The following is an 18,976-nucleotide window of genomic DNA, read 5'->3' as shown; positions in this document are numbered from 1 at the left end:
AAGCCACTCATCTCTATCCAGACAACTGTGATACCTTCCTAATTAGTTTCCCTGTCTCCCCTGGCCCCCTATAGTCTTGATCACACAGGAGCCAGTGCAATCTTTTTGATGTAAGAGAACATCCTTCCTCTCTTCAAAACCCTCTAAACCTTCACTGTACAACATGAAATAAAATTCAGAGTCATTGACATGGTTTGTGGGGAATGCCTGCCCCCTATGACCTGCTTCCACCACCTCATCTCCTTTGACAATCTTATTTACTCCTCCTGCTCCAGTGACAACCTTTAAATTCTGAAAGATACTGAAAGCATATGAGTCAAAGCCTTTGCCTGTACCAGTCCTTCTAACTCAGAGTTCTCCTCAAATATCCACATGGCAGGCTCACGACTACCGAAAAGTCCTCTCATCACAGAAATTTCCTGTGACTCCTTCTCTTAAGGAGACCCCCCTGACCCCCTTCTCTCTCTTTCCCACACCTTAGTTTCCTCCTTAGCACTTACCACTTCCCAGCATACTCTGCTTTTTACATGTACTTGTTTTCATGTCAATCTCTGCCCTCTAGAATATAGGGTTAATGAGAGAAGGGTCTTTGTCCTGTTCTCTTCTATAATCCCTACAATAATACACAGATATTTAGTTAATATCTAATAGACGAATGAATTCTATTTTATCCAATAGCATTGAGAGTATATATGCCTTTTGGGGAAAGTACTTTTTATATAGTAGATAATAGTCTCAGAAATTTATTTTCTACTTTATATTTCCACAGTATATCAAGATTCATAATAGAGATATTTATGGCAGTAGTGGTTTGTCAGACACAGTCCTCAAAAGTCACTGTCCTATGAATAAGTATAACTTAGAAAACTGGCAACAAGTTAACTGTTTCTCTTAGAAGCAGACAATGATGTCTACCTACCTCAGTTCTCTTTATAAATAGAGTGTTTCACCTTGTTAACAGTTTACTTGTTGAAGCTTAGAAAAGTCAAGATCATTCTATAGAGTGAAACCACTGAACAGAGGCCTAAAAGAGTTCTTACAGATCATCTACAACTCTCTTCCTAAAGGATTGGCCAATTGATGATGGCATTTTTTTTTCAGTGACAGAAAACTGTCTACATTGTTAGCCTACCCATTTTGGCTTTGGATGGATTTTCCTTTGGGTAAATGAGTCTGTGTCTAGGTAACATAGACACATTGGTCTTCATTTTTTGGAATCCAGAGGAAAAAGAATCAACTAGAAAATGAAGAGATATAGAATAGTGAAAGCAAGATGCAGAAAATGAAACTTTTCTGCTGGAACGTTCCTATCTTTCAAGTTTAATTGTACCTAGAAGCAAAGAGATATTTATCTGATTCCATGAAACCTAGGAGGAAGAATCATTCTTCATTTTATGTAGAAATATCCAGAGAAGTTTGTATTTGCTCTTAGGTCTCTAATAGAAAATGTATTGGTTTGTATTGCTGTGTAACGAATCACCCCGAAATGCAGTTCCTTAAAACAACTCTATTTCTTATGTCTCACAAGATATCTATGGATCAACTTTCCAGTTCTATTGATCTGATTTAGACTCAGCTGATCTCAACAGGGCTTATTCATGTGCCAGCTGTTAGCTGGTGGATTGGCTAGAGGCTAGCTGGTCAAAGATGACCTCTGCTGGAAAGGAAACATTTCTCCCTGTGCCTCTCTTATATTTTCAGCAGACCAACAGCATACATTCTCATGGAAGGTCTGAAGGCACAAAAACATGTGACCTGAGAAATAAACTCTTGTATAAAAATAAAATATTTGGGATCCCTGGGTGGCTCAGCAGTTTAGCGCCTGCCTTCAGACCAGGACATGATCCTGGAGTCCCGGGATCAGGCTCCCTGCATGGAGCCTGCTTCTCCCTCTGCCTGTGTCTCTGCCTCTCTCCCTCTCTCTGTGTGTGTGTGTGTGTGTGTGTGTGTTTCTCGTGAATAAATAAATCTTAAAATAAAAAAAATAAAAATAAAATAAAATAAAATATTCATGGCAGTATAAGAGGTTTTTCCAATTAATAGCAATGCAGACTCAAGTTCTGCTTTGGGTAAGGGAAAAGAAGAAACACAATCGCTAACTACAGAATTATCAGTAAAATATTTCTCCACCTTGCAGAGGAAATTTGCAGTCACAGATGTTGGAGAATGAGGGAAGTGACAAATACAAGTTAGCAAAGCTTTATTACTCTTGATCAGGCATGTATTAATAATGCTATTTAGCAATTGTGAGTTTGTCTTACTAGGATATATAAAATATAACTTGAACTGCAAATATTGTTAATGTTTTTTCTAATTTCTTGTCTTCTTTAATTGTAAATCTGTTGGGATGCCCAAGTGGCTCAGCAGATGAGCGCTTGCCTTCAGCTCAGGGCATTATCCTGGGCCTGGGCATCGAGTCGGCCTCCCTACGAGGAGCTCACATTTTCCTATGCCCATGTCTCTGCTTCTCTCTGTGGATCTCTCATGAATAAATAAATAAAATCTTAAAAAATATAATAGTAATTATAAATTTGCCTATATATGTTGGCAAATTGAGTTTAAATAATTTTTTAAAGAGGCTAATCAAGCCCTGGCAAATTAAAAAAAAAAGATTTTTATTTATTTGCAAGAGAGAGAACACAAGTGGGGAGAGGGGCAGAAGGAGAGGGAAAAGTAGGCTCCCTGCTGAGAGGGAAGCCTGAAAGGGGGCGGGGATCCCAGGACACCAAGATCATGACCCCAGCCAAAGGCAGGTATTTAACCAACTGAGCCACACCCAGGCACCTGTATAAGTCTGCCTTAACTATAAATTACACTTATATTAGCATTTCTTCCTCAACATTGTGCATAAAACTGGGTAATAGTGTAATGTCCACTAAGAAAAGGATTACATATATCGATACTGAGTGTGGCTTAGTGATCACTAAATAAAGTATATCAGAGCTTCATTTAGTAAATGAACTTTTAGGAACAAAAATGTTGGCTTTGTTTTGTTTCTGCTGTACAATATCAGAATACTTCTTTGAGTGTGAGCCAGTCTCAGGGCTCAGTTTCACGACCCTGAGATCATGACCTGAGCAGAAATCAAGAGTCAGAGGCTTACCTGACTGAGCCACCCAGGCCACCAATAAGAATAATTCTTAATGCTGATTAAAAACTGGATATGTTGATATAAAATCAGCAATACCTTAACATTGTTTATGGCCTGACTAATATAGTACAAAAGAGTACAAATGTCATCTCCCATTTACTTGTTTTGAGATAATTCCATAAGTTTCAGATACATTAAAATTTCCTCTTAATTGGTTAATTTTAACAAAATAGCCCTGTCATAATTTCATGATGTCATGGACAAAAATAAGTCATACAGCCCTTGTTATAACTTCTCTCCAGGTTATTCTCCTTGCTTCTCATTGCTATGCTGTTTATTATGGTTTATACAACAAGGTCTAATCTAATATGTTCTTTAATGAATTATCCACAGATGGCCCACAGTCTGCTTATTTCACCTTAAGATTTGTTGGTACATTTATCTTTCCCTTGTCGTTTCTTGTCCTTTTATTTATTGCAGATGGTTTCATGCCCATTTTTATGTTTATAAAAAATGGTAATAAAGATAGTAATCATATCTCCAGTGTTTCTTCTCAAAATCTAGAATAATTGGCTCTAAAAGTTTGTCTCATTTGTAACTATTTCATATATTCTCAACGTGTTTTAGTTTTTTTTAAACTGTAAATGTTGGGCACCTGGGTGGCTCAGTGCTTGAGCATCTATCTACCTTTGGGTCAGGTTGCGATCCTGAAGTCCTGGAATCGAGTCCCACATCTGGATCCTATGGGGAGTCTGCTTCTCCCTCTGCCTATATCTTTGCCTCTCTCTGTCTTTCATGAATAAATAAATAAAATCTTTTAAAAAATAAAGTAAACTGTAAATGTTAAAAATGTTTGTCATATTCAGATTTGGGTTCCACTGAGGTTTAAATTTAGGAAATGTGACCTGGAGATGACCATAATAATTCATAAGTTTTCCGTATAGGTTTCACCAGAATAGTGAAGCTCAGCATCCATTAACACTTGCCAAGTTTCTCTATCTACTAATCAACGACAGTATTGTTAAATATATATTTAGCAGTGTGCTTATTTGTCCTTCTCTAGGTTTTAGATCTGTAAGGATCTAAACAAGGATTGTAAACAAGGATTTAAAAAAAAAAACTTTTTTTGCAGAAACAAATGGTACAAGAAGAGTCCCTATTCCTGAAATGACAGCCAGCACTAAATGTATCCGTGGTGTACCTATATGTGTGAGGAGTTTTCAGCATTCAGCATCAGTTAGATTCTTTGAGAATCTGTTTACTTTCATCCTCAAACAGCTGTCTGTAGGACTGGGAACTCTGTTGTTGCTTTAACCCATCAGAAGCACTAAACAGATGTAATGTTTTGGTATTGTATGTCTGTCTTCTCTAGTATTTCCCACTCTCTCTCTCCCTGGTCCTTCATCTCCATCACCTGATTTTATTCAGTCAATGGAATGATCACGCTTCCCACCCCCACCCCTAAATGAAATTCAAATCTCACACATTACAATCTGCTTTTTCTTTTTCAGATTCCCGTCTTGGTCACACAGATAAGTTCAACCAATCACCCAGTCAAAGTGGGGCTGTCTGATGCATTTGTCGTAGTCCACAGGATCCAGCAAATTCCCAGTATGTAGAAAAAGGGTAATTGCAAAATCTGAGCCTGCTGTGGGGGTAAATTTAAAGGCGATTGATTTCAGCCAGTTGTGATAGTTTGAACAACAGAATCACTTAACTGAATGGTGCTTATAAATTATATTATTTGGTTTATAACTCTTATTGATGTTTGCTATCTCTCTGTTACTCCTCAACTAATAATTTAGGTAAAGAGAAATTAAACAGCCAAGCCAACAATGTGTAATTTGGGTTTCTTTGGGATACTTAGCTTGGTTGCACAGATGTATTTCTTTCATTAATAAGAAGAACATAAAGGAATGACAGATTATTCAACTGATAGGTGCATGAGTTTTATTTGTTTAGATTAAATTTATTAGCAAGAAAAGCAGCTTTGTACCATTTTTATGTCTATTTGTTTGTATAAGATTCTACAGGAAGGTGAAAGAGAAAGTATAAATTGAAGTAATAAATAAAGATTTCAGTGGAACTTTATCTACCAGAGAAGATACATAATTTTTTATTAAAGCATTTTTACTTATCTAGTCTGGTTTGCATTTGTGGAATAAAGGCATATGTGTTACTTGGGCAGCTGTTTGTCACATTAGAAATTCAGAATATTAAAAATTCATCATATTAGAAATTCAAAAACCACTGTTAGTAGTAGTTTTGATCATGTATACAGGCATCATTTGAAAATTTCTGTTTTTTAAACCTCTATTTCAAGAAGAGTCCTGAGGGATACTTGGGTGTGTGAGTACTGAAGATGTTCATTTATGTCCTAGGCATGCTTATTTAAAGCAAGAGATGATAATAAAATGCATCTCAAGATTAGATCATCTCTTTCCCTTTTTCATTCAAAGTCCTTCTTATATTTCACGATACGGTAGACCTAATTTATCACATGTGTATGTTTGGTCTTCCCTTGAACTAATTCTTTTTTTTTTTTTTTTTTTTTTTATAGAAGGTTTTTTTTTTTTAATTTTTATTTATTTATGATAGTCACACAGAGAGAGAGAGAGAGAGAGAGAGAGGGAGGCAGAGACAGAGGCAGAGGGAGAAGCAGGCTCCATGCACCAGGAGCCAGACGTGGGATTTGATCCCGGGTCTCCAGGATCGCGCCCTGGGCCAAAGGCAGGCGCTAAACCGCTGCGCCACCCAGGGATCCCTGCCCTTGAACTAATTCTATTTAATTATGCCATCTATCAAATACAGAAGGCAAATGGAGTGTAAATTATTTAGACTTTTAAAATTGTTAGAATTTTTGGATTGGCTGCAAACGTTAATAGGGGTTATCTTACAACGGCAATTTAGAATGATGCTTCTATGTGGTAGTAATGCTTCATGAAGGCCGTTAATCTTCCATGGCAGTTTCTCTTTATTAGCTGAGAATTACTGGGAAGTAGCATTCAAGGGAACTGTTAAATCAAGGCAGATTTTCCAGAAATGAAATTAGACAGTGAAAAAAGCAAGGATGTACTAGTGTATGCAGGCACATAATGACATCCTCTTAAATAAGAGGCTGTGTCCTGGGAGAGCCAAGTTGATTCCTGTTTGAGGACAAGTATTTTTCACATTCCTTCTTTCAGGATGTAAAATCAAGCATGACTTGAATCAATTATAACACAAGTAAAACTCAAGTTTTAGTTTATTTGTGGGTACTTTTCTTCTGAGAAAGAACATTACTTGCAGCTTCCTCAAAAGACATCTTGATCTACATTGATGTTCTGACATATTATTGTTTGGACAAAAAGACCCACCCAAGTACAAAAGAAAAAAAATTTTACAAATGTATTTTAATATGTAAGTATTGTCTCAGAACCCAGGCATGGTAAAATTGTACTTAGTCTGTAGAGCCCAAATTACAATTTTGCATCCCTTGTTATAATGCAATAGAGTAACTATTATGTCCTGAGGAAAAATAACTTTCCCAAATATAAATTGTATAGAGTAAATTAGCAAAAAACATATGAATTTTGGGAACAGATTGTGTCCAACGTTGAGACTCAGCATGCATCTCCAAAAATTCCACAAGAGTCAAGTTTAGGGAAAAGCTTCTCTCAGGCGAGCTGCATCCCGGAATCCCATTGATCCGGGATGTCCTGTTGATCGTGATCTCACTGTTGTATCCTGAGAAAATTAGCCAAGAAAGAATGGAAGTTCTGAGTTTCTAATCCACTCATCCCTGCCTTTAAATGGAGCCACATTTCAGCAAGAAAATTGGAATTGATGTGTTCTATTAAAAGTCTTTTGGGGAACAGAAAAATTTAAATCTCCTTAAACATCTGTTCCCACATTTATAAGGTATAAGTAATAGTATCTGTTACATGAGCTTCTCTATAGAAGGAGAGATATGGTCCCATTCTATTCTCAAACAAAAAAAAAAGAAGAAAGAAGAAAGAAAGAAGAAGAAAGAAGAAGAAAGAAAGAAAGAAAAGAAAGAAGAAAGAAAGAAAGAAGAAAGAAAAAAGAAGAAGAAAGAAAGAAAGAAAGAAAGAAAGAAAGAAAGAAAGAAAGAAAGAAAGAAAGAAAGAAAAAAGGAAGCATACTTATTTAGGCCAGAGATTAGGCTAGCCCAAGATTAGCATGGTATAAATTATATACAACTATTACTTTTTCCTGAGACATATAAGATGATTGCTAGAAAAAAAAGATTCCTAGAGATCTGTATGTTACCTATTTGTGCAATCAGAATTTAGATAAATATTTAAATCATTTTCAAAATTCTGCGGTCTTAACAACCCTCATTATTAGGAGTCACCCTCACAGGGAATTTAAGCCATTCTTCTCTGTTTCCCCTTTTTCTTCTCCGGAGTGAATTTAGGAAAAAACTGATCATTATCCTAAGTAATGAGTGGTTTCATTTCTTCTCTGTTGCAAGGTACATTACATAGGACCCTGTTCTCATAAGATCAATTTTCTGTTCTTTTCATCATTTTGGTTACACGAGTTATAGAGCCTAGATCCTCAGCTTAATCTACCCATGGCAACATGGTAATGCAGACTGTAATCTTGAGAATAATTTTTCCCAGTGGAACCGTTATATAGTTGCTATACTATTCTTATCAGTTGGTGAAGGGTTGATAAAGCACTTGAAAAGCTGATAGGTAGGTTTAATTTGTTTATTGTAACAATTTCTTCCTAGTCTTTCATCATAATATTAACAACAAAAAACTTGCTCTTCAGTTTTTTAAAGGCTTCCAGATAGCAAATGAGTTCAGTGTAACTTTCAAGCATAGTTTATTACTCTAGTCTTTACTTTTCAAAAGAGATCAGGTGATCTGAGAGTTTAAAAATATCAAAGGGAATTCAGGTATTGTTAGTAAATTAATAAACAGTTCTAAGGTTACAAAGGAAATTCCTTTGCTCCTTCCAAAAAAGAAAAAGAAAAAAACCCTGATGAAATTAACCCTTATATCTAAAAAAATAAAATAAAAGATAAAAATTAGTTAGCAGTCCAGAAAGTATAAGGGATACCATGGTAGGGATACTAATCATGAGACCTTGAGAATTTTATTTAATTCCTATAACTTTACATACAAAATGGTCATCTTAATACCAAAGATGCAATGGGTATATAGCATGCAGTGCTTGGCACCAAATAAGCACTGTGTTTGTGTCCATATTAATTGTTGCTTCATCATCAGCATTGTCACTTTAAAAAGACAATGGTTCTAAGATGTCTACACCCAGAACAAGGGCTCATGAGAGTGAGTCCACAGGATATTTCTGCCAGAATACACCTCGATACCCTCTTTCTCTGAAACTTATTCTTTCTGTCATTTGTGTTTTGTGTGTCTTGGTGTGTCTATATGTACATATGTCTCTGTATTACCTTCTGTTTTTCATAAAACAGTTTGTAGAATTTTAGAAACAAAAAGAACACAGATATCTACTGATCCAGCCTCCACAGGTACAGATGTGATAGTCCACATACAATGACTTCAGTTATTCATTACAGAAATCCAGATGTAAAAACATACTTGTGATTATAAGCATAGTGCCTATCAATTCCAAGAAATTTGTAAAATAACATAGAATGTAAAGAAGAAAATTTAAATAACTTGTAAATCTACCACAGAGAGATAGCATTGTTTCCCCCTATCTGCATCCAAGCTTTAGTTTATAGGATATACTATAAAGTATAAATATATACTTTTTGTACTTTATAGTATGCAATACGTGCCCATTAAGAAAACTGACAATATTTTTGTCACCTATTTTTCTCTTAACATAGATAGCACATTTTTTTTCCTGCACTGCAGGAAATACCTAGCATGTGGCCATTAATAGTTTCAACAAATTCCTTTGTTTCATAATTCATGTGACCTGTCTGAACACTGGTTTGTCATGTTGGTTGCTTTTCATATTAATTACCAGTAAAACAGTGCTGAACATCTTTATTTTTAAGTGTTGACACAACTCTTTAGAAATGAATATGTGGCCATTGACTGTTAATAGTTTTTTTATGTACTTTGTCAAATTGCTGTCTATAAAGGTTGTACCAATTTACTTCCCTACCAGCTTTTTATTAGATATCCCATTTTGCCAGATGCTCCCAGACACTATTATCATTTTTAAACCGTGCAAATTTGATAAGCAAAACATGATATTTCATTGTGGCTTTAATATTCTTTTGATTACCAGAAAGTCTTCACATTGTCATGTATTTGTAGGTCATGTGTAATTTCCATAATTTCTCGCTAAATAGCTTTATTAAGTAATTCTCAGCCTCGGCTTGCATCCTTCCACGTTCTTTTACACGGTGCGCAGAGGTCTTCCCGGATAAATGTATGGTTCTCACTACTACCATTTATACTTGTTTGTTTCTCTCTGCTCCAATTTAACACTCTGTATTTCCATCTGAATCTCTAGGGTGCTGACCTTCTCCGTCACTCCTCACCTTTTCTCCACCTTCTGAGCTTAAAAAGCATAACATTTCCAGCAAAGAAAACCCAGAAAATCCACTCTTGCCTTCATGGTTCTTTTATCTGGAAACGCAAAGCAAGGCCATTTTAGCAATGTGAAAGTTAGTTTTACGCACATGCAGAATACTTGTCCAAAAAAACCAAGCTGGAAAGCTGCTGACCTAACTTGAAATGGCTCTTCTACAAGTTAACGATAACAGCTATTTCTGAACCCTTTAGAATACTCCACCTTATTCTTCTCTCCAGCAGTCCATTATCTGCTTCTTTCTTAACATCAATCCCTTTCTCATCAGCATCTGCTGTTTTCAGTTTATTGACATTGTTCGTAATACAACATGCCCTGGATTTGTTGGTCATTATTATAAGAAACGTCAGCATTTTCAAAGATAAAAGTCACAACTAATTTGCAGAGTAAATATATTTTAAAAGATACTTAGAGTTTCTGTGAACTCTTTGAGGAACGTCATATATGGTTTGTCATATGTGGTGTCCTTAGAAACTTTACAGACCAGGCAGCAATTTTTCAAAGAACTCGACCAAACTTATGTTTACAGACTGAAAAAAAGAAGAACCTTAACAAACAAAAAAGATTTTTTTTTTACTCTGCTAAATGTCTTAAGCTTTAATTCTCAAAAAGCATAATGGCATAGGCCAGTACTGTCTAATGGGACTTTCTGCACTGATAAAATATTCTAAATCTGAGCCGTTTAGTATTGGTCTCACTAGCTGCATGTGGCTGGTAGCCCTTGAAATGTGGCTAGTGACATTTGGGAATTGAATTTTTACTTTTATTTCATTAATTAATTTTAAGTTAGAGATATACATGTGACCAGTGTTTACCATATTGGAAAGGGCAAGAATAGACCACATATGCATATTTAAATAAAATAAATATTGAATTTCAGGTATAATATTTATAGAACATACATTTTTCTTCTTCTTTGCCTTTCAAAAAGCCTTAGAATTTTAGATGTGATTAAATAATACATTTTCTAATATAAGCATTCTATTATAACTGATTCTCCCCAAATAAAGCAGTTTGTAATTTTGATTCACTAGTAGGATACCTCCATTATAATTACATAGCAAACAATAATTTAAAACAAATGAACAAAAAAGAATGTTGACAAACTATGGAGAAAATGAATAATCTTGGAAAAACTGAAGGTATTTTTTTCTTTCATAACCCAAATAAAACTCTTTTATAATACTGAGCTTCTCCTGTTATTTTAAAGTTATTAGGGTCTTTTCATTCATTTAAGGACACACATTACAAATCCTTTAGTAAATTGGGTCATCTTACCTTCTTGGTCTTCAAAATGGAAAGCACTTCAAAATTATTCATTTTATAGAAGATAAAGTTGCATCTCTTTCCAGCTTAGCTTCCTCACATGCTTTAGTTCCCACATGCATTTGCCCACTCAAGACTCAACAACAAAAATAAATAGAAATCATGACATTCTCCCCATAAAATATCCACTCATAAAACTCTTTCAGGATAGAAGGCATTATGCAAAATGATGTTCTATTGTTTAATACAGACATTTCAAACATACCCCTTTTTATGATTTTGATTTTTTAAAAAGAAGCAAATGTTTATGACTTTTCTGGATATTACAAATCACTGATGACTTATATCTAACATATTTCAGAATGTTTTTTAGAATTTCTATGAACGAAAAAGAATTCCTTCTGGGACCTATGACTAAATTGTTTTTTTTTTAATCTTTTTTTTATTCATTGACTTTTTATCCTATACCAATATGAGATAAAGTAAAATTTTACCAATATAGAATGTGTCTCTTATTTAATAATTTATTTCAATATAACATACTAAGAGTCACAGAAAGGACTTCAATACATTATTAAAAATTCAAGACATTTAAATATTTATATGTTTAATAAATATCTATTGAGTACCTATTAGGCTAGGATTTATTGATCTAAGGAAGAGAAACCCAACCTAATGTACTTTTATTTTACCCAATATAGTGAATCATCTTTGCAGTGCTTACCTTACTGGGGAAAGCACAGAAAAGTAGCCAAAACAGTTCTCCAAAATAATCTAGGTAGAAATCTAATTTTTCTATCAAAGCCTATCTGCCTTTTTTAATTTTAAATTATAGCCTCAGAGATTCGATATTCCACTTTTCTCTCTCAATTTTGCCTTTGAATTTATACTTTCCTCTGCCTTAATTTTTCTTAATTTTTCCCTATTAGACAATGAATATTTCTATTTTAATTTACACTTCCCTACTACACAGAGAATATTTCTATTTTTAATAATACTGATTGGATACCTTTTCAAACATGCCCACATGTTAATTTTTCCAGTTGGATTTTTTTATAGAAAGTTTAGTTTCTTGGAAATGTTGGGAGTTTCTCTTATACAAGTACCAAACAATTGCATGATTTAGCACTAAAAGCTTTTTTAAAACTTGATTTTAAAATACAGAAATCTTACTGCATCTCACCCAATTTTTTTAAGAAAGTCACAATTTTCTTTTCTCTCAGAATAAAACAGAGATAATCATGATATTGCCAATGTACATTACAAATGCTCCCAAAAAGTCACAGAAATAAAGTGGTATATTCCCCTGGGGGGAAGCACCATGTTCAGAGGAACATTCCCTAGATCAATGGGAACCTTGATCTTAGGCCTGAAGTCCCCATGTCACACCAGCCCACTAAGATACTGCTTGACCAGTTACTGTCCCGTGCTCGTTCTGGTTCTCTTCTTGAGCAGAGGGTTTACTGAAAGAAATCGGTACATGCATTTTGTTTCAGCTGTTAGTAAATATACATGGATGGAGGAGAAAAGTGAAGATTGGTTTTAGATGACGTTTCTGATTTTCTTTAGGCATGCTCAAATAACTCATGAAATCTGACCATTGCAATTGGGGTTTTAGTAGTTTCCTGGAACTTTACAAACAATGAAGGAATGATGAGAAGAAAATCAAGAGGTTCATATTAGTACTTCATTTTTCTCTGAATTTTGTTGCCTCATCCAAAATGAATTACATTATTATTTAATAGGATTAGAATACAGAAGGAATAAAAAAAATGTTTGAAACAAAAACATCTTCTGTTGGTAGGTGCTTGATATAACAATGCCAACCGGCTATTTCTGTTGATGAGTTACAGTTTGTAATTCACTGTTATAATGCTGGGTCTCTTTTATTTTCTCATGTCCTCATGCCAGATATGAACTCTTAATTATGCAATACATTTACTATTTAATTAAAGAGTTCTTCTGTATACATAAACCACATCTTCTTTATCCATTCATCTTTCGATGGGCACCGAGGCTCCTTCCACAGTTTGGCTATTGTGGACATGGCTGCTAGAAACATCGGGGTGCAGGTGTCCCGGCGTTTCATTGCATCATGTATACAATGGAATATTCCTCAGCCATTAGAAACGACAAATACCCACCATTTGCTTCAACGTGGATGGAACTGGAGGGTATTATGCTGAGTGAAGTAAGTCAATCGGAGAAGGACAAACAGTGTATGTTCTCATTCATTTGGGGAATATGAATAATAGTGAAGGGGAATATAAGGGAAGGGAGAAGAAATGTGTGGGAGATATCAGAAAGGGACACAGAACGTAAAGACTTCTAACTCTGGGAAATGAACTAGGGGTGGTGGAAGGGGAGGAGGGCGGGGGGTGGGGGTGAATGGGTGACGGGCACGGAGGGGGGCACTTGATGGGATGAGCACTGGGTGTTACTCTGTATGTTGGTAAATTGAACACCAATAAAAATTAATTTATAATTAAAAAAAAGAGTTCTTAGTGAATGGTGCTGTGTGTGGTGGGCTCAATTGGAACTCAAAAAAAAAAAAAAAACATTTGGGACCAATCATTAAGCATTGGCAATGCATCGGTGAGGCAATGTTAGCAAATCTTTTACTTGACAGTTTAGACAATATTAAAATATTTATATAAATGGAAGAATCTGCCAATTTAGGAAATTACTCATACATTCTCTATGTGAATGTTAGCTTTAAAGACAGGCAAATAAACTAGATCATGGCTAATCATGCCACAGGGTACTCATTAAACTGTGTTCATTTCTGCCAGAGCGAATACTGATTGGAGAGGATTCCTGGTGTTTCCATATGATCACTCTGTTCCCTCCTGTTAATTTTGCTCAGAATTTCTAAAAGATGCAATTCATTAGTCATACTTTGAATCATATCACCTTAAGATTTTAGATACTAAACTTTATTCTCTATGTATTAGTCTACTCAGAGATTTTGTTTCTTTTTTTATTCTTTTTAAAAGCCCCTAATGGGTATTATATTTGAACTTGGTTTAGTGAAGTTGTAAGAAAACAGTTAAAGCTGTTTCAGCACTACTAAGACTGAATGTTTGGTACAGCATTATTTTGGCTGACTTTCTAAAGAAGACACATGATCTAAATACATTTCTGGAATCTAATGAAAGCTTCTAATATTGGCAGGAGCTACCAGTAAATACATTCCTAATTACTTGTTTCTGACAGGGTATCTCTGAAATACAACAAAAATGACCATTTGGAAGCTGCCATTAATTGGCAGGTCATCAAACAAAAATCATTCTCATTAATTTTAGTTTTGCTAAACTCATTTCCTCCCTATAGTTGGAGGGGTCTTGAGCAGGTGATAGAACTAGCATAGCAAGAAAGTTCACTTTCCTTTGACCCCATATGCATAATCAATAATTCACTTTCAGAGGCTCACAGTCATTATATCAATAGTTTGAGATTAGGAACTTATAATATGAAGAGAAAATTAGTATTTTAAGCACCTCTGAATCTGATAGATACTGAGTGAATTGAGTATGAAAGAGACTCAGAAACCCCCAAACCAGTGATCTCATGGCAAAGCCATGTTATTTACTTATTTCCAAGAACTAAATTATTTAGTAAAATACAAGGGAAAGCAGTATATAGGTAAATGTATTATTTAGACAAAGCAGAAGCCAGATAATCTTTTTATGTGCTTTAAAATTAAAACTTTAAAAAAATGCCTCAAGAAACCTTATAAATACAGTGAAATTAGGATTTTATCTAATATTTACTAACATTTACACCTTGAAAATTATATATGCATCCTTTCCTTACACCGAAAAGAAATGAGTAGGATTATGGTTCTTAAGCAGTCTTTTCCAATCTGATAAACCTGAAGGTACATTCAGCATATGGATTTTAGAATTTCTATGAGCCCCCAAAAAGTTCATTTTGGGCTACCTCTCCTTCCTCTTCCACAGTAGAATTTCATGGTGAATAATCAGAAATGAGTGAAAAGATATGAATGGATAAAAGTAGAAATACGTATAAGTAATGTTTGACTTTGCTCCTGGGTATGTAGATATATCTACATTTCCTGAACACTTATAATAAAATACAGCTCACTATCTCCTGGACACCATATTCCTAAGCTATGTCCTAGAGGAGATCACTGTTGAGTCAATTGATTTTAGTCAAAATTTAACTGTCTTGAAGCAAAAGTGCAAAACATATTCCTGGAAGCCTGATTTCAGAGTCTTAGTGTGATTTCAGTGAGTTTAGGCCTGTAGAAATAGACTAATACATGCAGCATATAACTAGCATGATGTATAGTTGCCATATTGAACATGTATTGAGCACCTGCAGTTTGAAAGGGATTGTTCTAACCAATTTACATTTTTTTAAGATTTTATTTATTTATTCATAGACACAGAGAGAGAGGGGCAGAGATACAAACAGAGGGAGAAGCAGGCTCCATGCAGGGAGCCCGATGTGGGACTTGATCCCGGGTCTCCAGGATCACACCTCAGGCTGCAGGCGGCGCCAAACCACTGCGCCACCGGGGCTGTCCCAATTTACATTTATTATCTCATTTTATTTGTCAAAACAACTCAATGGTATAGATACTATTATCTCTGTTTTATGGATGAGGGAACAATATACAGAGAGGCTAACAAAGGAGCCCAGGGTCACACAGATACCAAGCAGCAACACTGGGGTGTGAACCACACAAGACTGTTCAAGAGCATGTACTATCAACCACTATGACATATGACTTCCCAATATTTGATACATATTTTTTCAATAGACATATAGCATCCCAAATAATTCCTGATAGAAATGATAATATTCAAGAAATGCCTTCCTGTCATCACAGACATTTCAAGAGCTAAATAAAATGCTGCTAACATTACTTTTCCATTACAATTCACCAAACTCAGGCAAGCTTATTAGCATAAGGCTCAAGTCTTTCTTTAATAGGAAATTTTAAATATATTTCATCAACAGTCTTGATTATAATAAAATCTTTTCCATGTTTATCTGATATTTAATTATTAAAGTTTGTGTCAAAGTCTTCCACCTAGCCTATTCCTCAGGGATACTGTTGAATTTGCTGATGAATGATTATAAATTTGTTCATGCAATATAAGCACTAATTATCAACTTTCCTCAGATATGATACTGTATATTTAATAAATATCAGTACTAAATTTTTAAGATGGCTTAAGTACTGTTTTTCTTTTATTAAAGAAATTTCATTCTAAATCTTTAAAGCAATCAAACTCATATTCTGGTAAAAAGTAACTTTATTAACTAGGCTGTGAATTTTTTTTTTTTTTTAGGCTGTGAAAAATTTTTAATGGCTACTCATTCTTAAAGGACTCACTTTAGCTTTAGTTTTAAAGAAGTGGTGTCATCTTACCTTCTTTATTTTATGTGGGACTCTTTCAAAATATATAAATCTGTTAAGAAAATGTCTTCAGTATATCCTGGGTAACAATGGATTGGAGCCCTGCTAGCAAAGTGCGATATCTGAGACCATAATCAACGTTTCAACTTCAATGATTAAAAAAAGCCTTCTGGGTATATCAGCACATGATTTTCAGGGTGTTTTAATGATCAATCTCTTCACAGGGATTATTTTAAATCTTCATCTTAAAACCAACGTAAGTGAAAAGTGTATCATTCTACATCACTATCAGATGATGTTTTATAGGTGCAGAAATCTTGAAAGATGTTTTTTTCTTCTTTTTGTTTTTACAGATGTCCGAAGAAGAACAATTTATGAATACCACCGAGTAGAGCTACAAATGTCAAAAATTACCAATATTTCAGCTGTGGAGATGACCCCATTACCTAGTAAGTTACCTTGTGAACAGAGCTAGGTGGGAAAGTTTAATGATCTGGTCTGTTGATACCTAAGTATCTTGATCCTGTGTGTATATGGAGGTAGGTGGGTGATTTTTAAATATGGTTGAGGAGTCTTTCTTTTTTTTAAATTTCTCTTCATGCTTTTAATGAGTCTTGATAAACCTATTCTGTCTTGTTTCCTAGCATGTCTCCAGTTTAATGGCTGTGGCCCCTGTGTATCCTCTCAGATTGGCTTCAACTGCAGTTGGTGTAGTAAACTTCAAAGGTAAAAAAGAGTAATACAGAAAATTTAAAAATCTTACAGAGACTTGTTGCTTCTAACTTTTCCATTGAATTTTAGAGGTGTCAGGTTTATCAATTAGAAATATATGAACAAATGTATACATGTAAAAGAAAAAAAACATGTTCAAAAGGCAAAAAAAAATGCTTAGGATTTTTAGGTATTTTAGTGTTTTCCTTTGATCACTCAAAATTATCAAGAACCTTCAGAGTCAAAAAACTAATTATCTGATATACATGTATGATCACCATGAGGCTTAAACTAGATGGTGACTGTGATTGATGAGTCTGTAAATTGAAGCTCTTGGTCTATATTCTTCAGAAAACATGGTATGACATGTCATTACTATAATAAGGACAGTTTATCCATGATCACATGTACATTCTTAGTAAGTTCCAGTGGATATCTCAAAGATTACTAGTGAAATTTAGAGATGTGGTCTATAGTTAGGAAATAAAGTAATACTAACTGGCCCCCATGTAAATAGAATGCATGGTCTGATTTTTCACAGATGGCAAAGAGGAGCTTTTAGTCCCTAGAGATTTTCAGAGAATAAATGAACATTTGTTAGAAACACGGAGCAAAGACTTTTACATGTGTTTTGTTATTTACTCAACCATTTTGTGCATCAATTATGTGCCAAACACTGGGAAAGCAACAGCAAATAATATAGATGTGGTTCCTGCCCCCCCCCCCCCCCCGCTGCCCATAGCGTTTACTGTGTCTTGGGAATAAGTCCCCTTCCACCTTCAGAGTCTATGGAAAGTTCTTCCCCCAGGTAAAGAACAGAGTCTTCAGGCTTTTCATCTGTGCATGTTGCATCAGAACTTCCTGTTGTAAAAGCAGCGTCTGTCTTATCATCTTGCTGCAGCATTTGCTCTGATGATAGAGGCATGTTCGGGAATACTTTAAAAGTTATTGAAGTATAAAGAATAGAATGCCAATACCTTGATAACAAGCTTTAGGAAACATGTTTAACTTGCTAACTTTGGGGCAACCAGTACAGTATTGTGGATAGAACAATATTATTTATTATAACGTTTGTTCTGTTTTCAGTACAACCTGTTCCAATCATTTCCTTTGTGCAATGAATATCAAATAATGAAAAAGTGAGCGGGAGATGAACATTCTTAAAAGGAGATTTAAACTTAACTGTATCTCCAGAATGGAAAGAACTGCCTTAAAATTAAGAGTTTGTGCTTGTTTATATTCATATATTGTTGACATTCCATAAAAGTTACATGCATATTGGAAGTTATTCAAAATCTGTTTAGATAAGCCAAAATACACCCAGGAGATGACACTTTAATATGTATAGTTAAGTAATACTGAGCTCACACATGAAAAACTCCCCCTAAAAATTAGTGAAAGGCCCTGGCTTGAGGTGTGCACCTAATCAAGTTCTGGTCAACTACTTTGAGAAGTCTCCCTAAACCTATGTGAAGTCTATGTGAGGTGCCCAACCCCTGTGTTTCTTGAACATCCTGGGCAAAACTCCAGCATCAGCAGATACCATAGGTCTTATGGACACTTGTTTTTGTGTCTGTCTCCTTTGCTAGCTGTGTCTTTATTGAAGGTGAGTGGTCTTTATATCTCCAGAACCTAAGAATGTACCTGATAATGCAGAAAAATGATGAATGAATGAAAGATCATTAGGTTCCAAGTGAAGCAATCATGATTAGATTTGTCTGGGAATGGTTTCTGAGGATGAAGGTTTAGGACAGTAGTCTAGAAACCTATCTTCCACCAAATATATAAATACTTACATATTTATATATATAAATACTTACATATTTATATATATAAATATTATAAATATATATTTAAACATATATATGTGTATATATACATATGTTTAAATATATATTTAAACTTTTAAACCTATCTTCTACCAACGATTTCATTATTTAAAAATATTTTTGATGAAAAAAATATAT

At 34.7% G+C, this 18,976-nt stretch overlaps 1 protein-coding gene across 2 annotated transcripts in view; it reads left to right on the top strand.

Moving 5' to 3' along the window:
* The window catches only part of PLXDC2 (plexin domain containing 2), a 455,308-nt gene that overhangs the window by 329,814 nt on the left and 106,518 nt on the right, over positions 1–18,976 (top strand). For both annotated transcript variants that reach the window (XM_055331385.1, XM_055331384.1), the window contains exons 7-9: positions 4,603–4,702; positions 16,652–16,747; positions 16,943–17,024. In XM_055331385.1, the coding sequence (XP_055187360.1) occupies positions 4,603–4,702; positions 16,652–16,747; positions 16,943–17,024 (278 nt within the window). The remainder of the gene's footprint in view (positions 1–4,602; positions 4,703–16,651; positions 16,748–16,942; positions 17,025–18,976) is intronic.

This window comes from Nyctereutes procyonoides, unplaced genomic scaffold (genome assembly GCF_905146905.1).
Source record: "Nyctereutes procyonoides isolate TBG_1078 unplaced genomic scaffold, NYPRO_anot_genome, whole genome shotgun sequence".
Lineage (NCBI taxonomy): Eukaryota > Metazoa > Chordata > Mammalia > Carnivora > Canidae > Nyctereutes > Nyctereutes procyonoides.
This window is presented reverse-complemented; position numbering and strand designations above follow the sequence as displayed.